We start from the raw sequence: 9,201 nt of genomic DNA, 5'->3' as shown, positions 1-9,201 counted from the left end.
AGTCATGCTTTCCAGAAGCAACCCACCATGACGCCCTGTTTTTCTTTTCTCATTAATCTCATTTTACCAATTTCGAAGACAGATATCTTTATTGCAGGAAATGTAAAATGTGTCTGTTAAGTAATCTCTTATTAAAATTTGAAATGAAGGTGATAATGTGCTGTTAAATATCACAGCACTTATCTTTAAGCATAAACGTATCCTCTGGTCCGGGAAAGACACAACAATGTGTTTATAAGTTATGTTTTTCAAACCTAAAAGAGCAGAGAATGCACCCTGAAAAAGCTGACATAATGTATGGCATTAGGCAAGCTGTGGGCTGCGTCAGTCCCTTGCTTCCTCAATGTAAAATGAGGAACGTGGAGTCGACAGTGACCATGCCCAGCATTCCTGCAAGGTTAGGTCAAGGATGGTATGATCATGGGACGCAGTGCTGGGCTGTCAGGCCATCTGGTCTCCATCTGCCTCACATCTAACACATCTTGAAGCCTGCCCTCAAAGTCACCACCCTCAAGGACACCTGACAACTGTCTTGACACTAGCAAGAGCTGGTTTTGAGCCTTGGCTCCTCCAACTTTCCCAGGTACCCTCTTTCTCCACCTCTCATTGCCTCTTCAAATCCCTGGCTCCAGCCCTTCCTACCTGCTATGGCCCCTCTTCTTGGCTCCGAGGACACATTCAGACCCACTCTGGCTTTCCAGATCTGCCAGCACTCTCTGGACCCCTTCCCTCTCCTCCCTTCAGCCCCATGGACCCTCTCAGGTCTCTTCAACTGGAAATGGGCTCTGACCGCTTCACTCTGAAACCCTGGGAAACTTACACTCACTCTCACTCTCTGGGCCTCAATTTGTCGATTAGGGAAACTGGAAGATTAAAGCAGCTGCCCACTGAGGTTCCTTCTATTGTATGAGCTCTCCTGCAATTGTCCTTGGCATCCTTAAAGCATTAGATCAGGAGGAGGAAAGTAACAACTTTCCTACTGGAGATACTAAGCTCAACTCTGTGATATGATGAAAATATAGTGCATTTTCAACAACAATAGTAATAACAGACCTGGCTCTTCTTCCCTTTATATGATGGGAGAGGCACCCATGTTGGTCAATTCCACCCCATCCTTTTAACTTTATGGGATCTGTCACTGCCCTCCTATTCTACAGGATGGAGTAACAATTCAATAAGGACAGTGCGGTGGCAGTTTAAATGTTAGTTATGCTTGAGTTTCCTTGAAATAAAATATAAAAATTAAAAATTAATTATCTGTTACTAATGTAATCTCAAGTATGCTATATTAATTTAGCAGCTGCAACACAGAATGGCAAAATAAACATAAATTCATACATTAACTAATGTTTAATTCATTTAAAAACCATTACATTAGCTGACTGTGAAATGTCAAAATAATTATGTCTTCAAACATGGCTGAATTCAATATGCCAGAGAAGCATTCAAGAACGAGGAAGAAGTTTGATTTGAATTTTACCTGAGCACAATTCCACATGCTGAAATCATGTACTGACCATCCTAACTTGTACTTAGATTGTAACATGTTATTGCTTTCTATTTGACAATAGAAAGCAATATTCCTAATCACCAATGTTCATAACATCTAATTGGAAATACAGATTATCTTAAAAGAAAAAAAAAATGCAAAACCCCTACACAGCAATTGGGGTTTCATTTTTAAATCAAGCTTGTCTCACTTCTCCATCTGTTTTTTACTTCTTTTCCATGTTTCTTAGACCCAATGACCAATCACTTCTTCTGTTCAAAGAACAATTTGTATTTCAAAAAAAGAGGTGAGTGAGCAGATTAGAACAAACTCCGTGATAGACGGTCTGTAAATCACCAATTTTTACTTATGAACTAGCTCTGTGAGCTGAGAAGTACTTTTCCCAATGGCAGGCAGGGAGATGCATGGGAAACTAGCATGTTCAAGGCATCTCCTAAGGGCAAGCCCCTTGGAGGTGACTTATTTTATTTAATCCTCTCACATAGGTTGAAATATGTGTTCCCCTATGTTTTGCTCAAGGCTCACAGAGACTCAGTAGCTACCCTGTGTCACTTAGCGTGAATCGAGGAACTCAGCCTGTTCAATGTCAAAGTGCCTGCTTCTTCCATTACACCACTTTTCACGACATCACTTGTTGTAACAGTCATGTTTAACTATGCCCTTGAAGACATTTGGAGCAATAAAGCCTTACCAGACATGACGGTGTGTAATCCTAAGTGGTCTATCATGATAGTAAGGAGGCAGCCTTACAGACCACGAGTCCCAGCACACTAGCTTCAAGTCCATCAGTGATTGTGTAGATTAACTCAAATAGTGACAAGTGCCCAGCCTAGTGCCAGCCCTCATGCATTGACCTATCCAATCCTTCTACACATATTGATTGAACGCCTATCATATCTATGTCAGGATGTTTCCTAAACCCTGGGGAGATATAACGGTGAACATGGCAGACACACATCCTCACTTGCGCCAGTCTCACCTGAAATGTCCTTACCCAGAGCTGCACTCCCAAGGTCTTGTCCTCTCCTCCACCCCTCACTCTCACCCTCATGGCCATACGTTAGCTTCTTTCTAGCACTTATCAATACAAAGAAGAATTCATCTTCTTTGAGTTTGTTTTGAAAAATGGATTTCACATACTAGATTTATCCAAGGCTCACTTCTTCTCCATAACACTCCCCAGCAGATGCTGGTCCATACTCCTGGCTCACAGACTCAGTGGCCCATACCCACCAGTTAACCATCCTGGGGCCAGTGATCCTTCCTCTCTGATAGTGGATGTTGGGAATACATCCACTGTGCCCCTTCCTGAGTAAACCGGACTCCTCTCTACAATATCCTCCCCAGGCCCCCACAGTTTGCTCAGTCTTACAACATAGGCCCAGAGTATGCCAACCGCCCACCCACTACTCATTGCTGAACACTCCCCCGTGAACAGTTTTCACATTTAGTAATTCCAGTGAAACATGACCTAAGTATAGAAGGGCTCCTGGCATTTATTCATTCATTCAACAAATGTCAATCAGCATTTCCCATGTTCTAATCCCCATGTGCCAGGTTTGGAGTGATCAATAGACAGGCACAGTCTTCGGGTCCTCACGACTGTAGAAGAGACACATGTTCATCATCAGAACAGCACACGGTGGTAAGAGCCATAACAGGGAGCTAAGGCCATGTGACCCCAGACAGGGTAGGTCAAGGAAAGCTTTCCAAAGGATATAAGACTTAATCTTCAAATCATAATATAACAACCTGATAGTAATCTAAATAATAATAATGATCCAGGAGTAAATCAGGGGAAGGTAGAAGAATGAACATGTGGATCAGATGAGCTAGGGGGCAGGGAGTCTGGGGCCAACCATGGTGGAGCTCACACAGGATATGGAGGTAAGCCCCACTCAGATGACCCCTCACTTTTCTCTTTTCCTCTTGATCTGATAGGATCCACCCTTAGCTTCCCCATTTCTCCTCGCTGCCCCTCCTCTTCTGGGCTTCGATTCATGTTGTCAAAACCCACTGCCATCAGCTAAGGCAGAGCACTCAGGCCCGACAGCCCACTGAGGGAACTCTAGGCAGCCCTGCTCAGGAGACTGGGCCAGAGGATGGCAGCACCTCTGTGCACCTGTGAATCACTTAAACAACTGTGGTCCATTCCACGGACTCAAGTGTGCTCTAAAATTCAACACTCACATTTTCAGAAAAGCCCTAAGATCCTCCAGTTACCCTCTAAAGCAGCTCGTGGGACTCTCCTTCAGCAGTGGCATTGAAAGGAGATTGCACTGAAATGTGCAGGAATGGATTTGGCAAGGATCATCTTAGTAGATGAATTAATTCATTTACAATATAGTCACTATTGCTGGACACTGTGCTGAGTATTATGGAGACACAGAATTTAACAAGAGACTGATCCTGTTCCCAGGAAGCTTACAGACTGTAGCAGGAAAAGAAGATACCAAAAACTATGATACCAGCAATAAGTGTCACAGCTGTAGGGAATTCAGGTTACTGCAGGGACTACTCAGCACCCATCAGGAAATGCACACAGAAGGTTATGACACAGTTTCTATCTTCAAAAAATATTGACTGCAGCAGAGGGAGGAGATGTAAGAAAGAAGAAAGTACAGAACTGCATGTGATCAAAGTCTCTTCGAGGTCTTTGCCAGTAAAGGGGATGGGGGAACACTTCTGGACAAGATACCCCAGCTCTAGGCCACAGAGTATGGCTGTAGTTTAGGTCAAGGAGACAAGGGAAGCACATTCCATAAGCAAAGACAAAAAGACCAGAAAGCCCAGCAAAGGGGCAGGAAGGGGCTGTTCAATTTGACTGGAGCAGAGACCCAGTGGTGGGAATGAGGTTGGGAGGGGCAGATTCCTCAAGGCCTGGTTGCCAGACTAAGACAGCTGTGCTTTGTTCTAAAAGAAACTCAAGTGCAATCTACTCATCTCTCTGACACCCGAGTTCTGAAAACTGGCACAGGGCAATTGCAGAGCACTTGTTATATGAGCAGCCCACCTGCAACGATGGTGAGCACACGTATGACCATCATCTTCACTTTCTGCAGGATCTCCATGGCTTCTGAGGGCTTCACAGGCTGCTGGAAAACTTCACACATCTCAACAACACTTAGAAAAAATATATAAACAATGACATGAAAGGGTAAAAATGTGCATCCAATGTGCATTTCTGCTGTGTAGGCTAAGTTATAACACACATGTAAGAACCTCCCTGCATAATCATATTTTCTTCGTAGGAACATAAGAAAACACAGATAACACAGTCTGGACCTTTAGAAAACTTTCGGTCTCCCAAATTAGTGTAAAGCATCAATTTTGTGGTGAATACGCTTAATATTTGCTTTTCTTTCTTATTTTGGTCCATTCTTTTGAAATGCAAAGGTAAATGTTGAAAGGGCATCAAAACATGACCATACGAAGAGCTAAGGTGTAAATGCCCTCTGTGGAGAACTGAAAAATTTGAGATAAAACCTGAGATTGGTGGAGAATGGGGTTGCCAGGACCACCTCAGCTCAAAAGACAATTCAGAGAAGAGCACTAAAGTCAAACAGGGTATATAGTTGGGGATCAGAGCACTAAAATCAAGCAAAATATAGTTTCAGATCAGAAGCAAGGAGGAGATGAAGAAGGAAGCTCTGAAAACTAGCAGTCAAATTCCAAGGTAGCAATAGTTATTTGTGCCAGTGGCTACCTGTTTCACCAACTAAAGACATCTTTCCAACTCATAGAACATGACTGGATTCAGGGTACAGCTCTGTAGTAATAGAACGGACAGAAAATAAGTCAGCTTGCCTGGCAAATGAACCAAGGTTGACATGGCATCTCCAATCTCCATGTGGGCCAGAGAGGGAGGCAGGGAGAAACAGAGACCAGGGACCACCCTAACAGTATTGTCACCCAGAGAAAGGCCAGGTAGGGACCGCTGCAGCATCTCTGGGACTCTGCACATCAAGAGGCACAGGGTCTCCAACCTAAGGCAAGAGACTGCTTCCAGGGCATGACAACTAGCAAGACTGGAGCTTTTAAGAACAGGTTTCTATTGACATAACATTCAGGGATGGGAGGGCTTGGAGGTGGATCAAACACGTGAAGTTTGGCAGAATCAAAAGAGGGCAGAAGCCAGCAGCTGCCTGGCCCTTTGCTGTGGTTAGCTACAACTGGAGGCATAATTTTCTGTGAAGCAAGCAGCTTCATGTTCCTGTGTATATACTGAGTGATTGGACCCTTGGCTGCCAGAGGATATGAATAGAAAAATTGCTTATGCAGCTAGTCTTGGGGCGAGTGAATAGAATAAAAGGTTTTTGCTTCTGAGAATAAAATAACTAACTTTTGAAATATTTTGAATAAATTATAATTATATTTGAATGCCAAATAATGAGTCAAATTGTGAAAAAAATGACTGGACTTGAATTGCTCTATGTTGAAGCCAACTTCAGAGTGTAAAGAAAGTTGAAGTCAAGAAAAACTACTTACCCTGGTTCAATGTAATTCCTGCATGGTTCTATTTTACAGTTACTGCGGTAGGGAAAAAAACAAAGTGAATTCGGCTTGCTTTTTATTACCTTTGATCTGTCAGTGGGATTTGTTGCCAGTATTTAGTCAATACAAATAATCCTCTCAGGTATTTCTCCAAACAGGAAAATGGTTTGAAACTACAAGGAAAGTCAATTATCTCTTTCTTGGTTCTCTCTTCTTTTTCTGATGTGACATTCTTTCCAGTGGTTGCTTTAATGAAAATCTCAAAAAGTGGCTGAAACAAAGTTCTTGTGGAAGTTGTCCATTCAGAGTTGTTAAACAGAAGCCCTTTCCTCCAGAGAGCTATTCTACTTGAAACATCATGGATTGCTTTTTCAAGTTGATGATGAGTTATATTCCGAATCAAAGGTGTGTCAAAATATAAACTTTTACTCAAATCACTTTCATAGTCACTTTTAATTCCACTGGAGGCCTCTAAAACTCTTTCTATGGTTTCCAAAAGGTTATCTGGATGCTGAGTAAATGTCATCAACAGATTAGAAACATTCCAATTATCCTTCTTTAAGTTTTTCCAAAGAGCTTCTAAGGTGAGACCGATCACCATTTTCAAGACAGACCCTATTTCTGTGCTGTTTTGTGATAATATTTTATCCAAAAAAGGGATCTCTTCATGAATTATTTCCCATTTTATATCTTGAGGGTCACTATGAGTGGAAATTGGATTAGGGTATAAGAAGTCCATTTGGTTGGTGATGTTATTTATAGGAACTAAGCAACTCAGAATTTCTTCCCACAAGTTGACAGAATCCATAGAAAATGTTTGAGTTTCATTTTTAAATGCTACCACAAGACTCTTCACATCTTCCAAGTTGATTTTCACAGATGTTAAAAATTCAGCAATTTCTTCCAAAATATCAGAAAAGTCCCTAGATTCATTCAAATATGACAGCATGCTAGGTGACATACTGAAAACATCAGAGTTTGATGATATATAAGGTTCGACCCCAATCATTTCAAAGGCCAAGTCAATAAATGGCACCAACAAATCATTTATCTTTTCAAATGTGAAATGATCTATTTCTTTCAAAGTAGCTATTTCTTTCACAAGATTTTGAACACTTTGTTGCATGATGGAATAGAGAGTGACAAAGAATTTCACGCTATCCTTGGTATTGGAGACAAAATGAGTTTTAAAAACTGTGGCCATCTTCCCTGAAACTTTCTTGACCAGTTTAAGAAGTTTCACAATGGAGTCCACTGATGTGGCAAGATCTCTCAGGTCAGCACTGTCATTCAACAGCATGACCAGAGTCCCAGACATTTCTAAGAGGGGTTCCGGGACACGACTTTCTTCACCAGCTCTTGAAAGAGGACCAAGTAATCTCTTAGTAAATTCTAATGTTGCTCTGTTTCTTAGAGGGAATGAATTATTTATAAAGAAAAGCAAATCCGTTAGATTAGCAAGTATAACTTCTTGGAGGGTAGGATACGAAGCATAGAATTCCTTATTAGGAGCATTTAAAATTGTATCCAGAAGCCTTGCCATCTCTGTTGAACATTCTCTTACAAGGTGAAGAGCTGCCCTAAGATCCTGATTGAGTTTGAAGAGGTCCCCAGACGTATTCCCATGGAAAAACAACTGACTCACCACTGTGAAAAAGTCTGTAGTATTTTCAGTCCCATTTTTCACTGGCGTTTCCCTGAGAAGAGCATTAAGTAAATCTTGCATGAACTTCAGTCCTTGATGACTATCAAAATAAAATTCTCCATTGTCTAATATAAGTGAACTTTTTATTAGGTGATATATAGTCTCCTTTAAACTTGAAAAAATGTTCCTCAATCTGTCTTCTTTCATCAGAGCAAGAAATTGATCCAGTTTCAGAACTTCTAGAATTTTATCTTTTGGGACAAAACTGTAAATATACATATATATTTATTTATTTACTTTTAATTTTATTTTTAATACATTAACAGTGGAAATATTAAGATATATAATGATTTATATTATTTTATTTGTTTTATACTAGCATCATGGGAGGATAATACTGAGCAAAAGATGACATGCTAAAATAATTTCAGATGAAACTCAATATTTTGTTGCCAAATCATGAAAACAGTGAGGAATTTCATGAACAAATTCTATTACAGTATTTTGAACCTGGCAACTTAAAAAGCCACATACTTTTGCTTACGAAAAAGGTTAAAATGGCTTTTACTTAGGAAAGAAGGTACAATGATTACAATGTGATTCTTGATGTAAGAGATAAGTCTCTGAAAAGTGGTTAGCATATTTATACTTTTGTGAGCTTGAGAAGTACTAGCAAATTGCTTAGACAGACGTATCAACGTGACTAGGCTGAATAATAGCCCCAGAAGTCCCTTTCTTGTATGTTTCTCATCTGGGTGGGCTATAGGGGAGATTCCCTCATGAGAGATGGAGGATAGATGGGAGTTATAGCCATTGTGTAATATAAATACATCTTCTCCCAGCTATTCAATCAAACACTAATCTAGGTGTTGCTCTAAAGAGATTTTGCAGACGGAGTTAAAATTCCTGATCAGTTAATTTTAAATTAGTCAGAAGGGATACTGTCCTGAGTGGGCAGGAAAACTCTGAAAGAGAGCTTAGAACCTCTGTAACTTAGAGGCACAAAATCACCGCTGGGTATTCATAGTCAGTGGCTCTCCCTTCCCCTGGTCTTCCTTCCTAACCACCTGTGGACAAGGAGCTTTCACTCATGCCTGCGGCGCCCCTGCCTGCTGTGGGCCTCCCTTCCTGACAGTCGGCCCTACTGATTGCAGACTTACTTAGCCAGCCCCCAAAATTGTGTAAGCTAATTTCCTTGGATTAAATCCTTTGACGGTTTTTGTTACTCTGATTGAAACTTGACTAAAGCAGACATCATGGAATAAATTGGAATTTCCCTCCAGCCTTTTCACTGGCAAACTTCAAGTGAGATTTTTGAAGATATATGAAAAAGAGATAATGTGACTATCACTTTTTATGTCTCTAAATGCAAGCATCACAGTAGATTCATTGGGTTGAGAATATTTAAGTCCCTAGTTGGTGATTAGACAGTTAGTATAGCAATTCAAATTATGGCAATCCTGTATATGCATGTACAGCTATGAAAACTAATTTTTCAGATCCATACAAAATGGAATTCATAATTGTTTTCATAATCTAAAAATGTAAGAAT

At 40.7% G+C, this 9,201-nt stretch overlaps 1 protein-coding gene across 1 annotated transcript in view; it reads right to left on the bottom strand.

The window, feature by feature from the left end:
• ABCA13 (ATP-binding cassette, sub-family A (ABC1), member 13) overlaps window positions 1-9,201 on the bottom strand; it is a gene marked incomplete at its 3' end in the record, with an annotated part of 190,275 nt that overhangs the window by 79,153 nt on the left and 101,921 nt on the right. Inside the window, exons 18-19 of the mRNA XM_011996501.1 lie at window positions 6,088-7,914; window positions 4,524-4,633 (exon numbers count right to left, since the gene is read on the bottom strand). Coding sequence (XP_011851891.1) covers window positions 4,524-4,633; window positions 6,088-7,914 — 1,937 coding nt within the window. The remainder of the gene's footprint in view (window positions 1-4,523; window positions 4,634-6,087; window positions 7,915-9,201) is intronic.

This window comes from Mandrillus leucophaeus, unplaced genomic scaffold (genome assembly GCF_000951045.1).
Source record: "Mandrillus leucophaeus isolate KB7577 unplaced genomic scaffold, Mleu.le_1.0 Scaffold517, whole genome shotgun sequence".
NCBI lineage: Eukaryota > Metazoa > Chordata > Mammalia > Primates > Cercopithecidae > Mandrillus > Mandrillus leucophaeus.
This window is presented reverse-complemented; position numbering and strand designations above follow the sequence as displayed.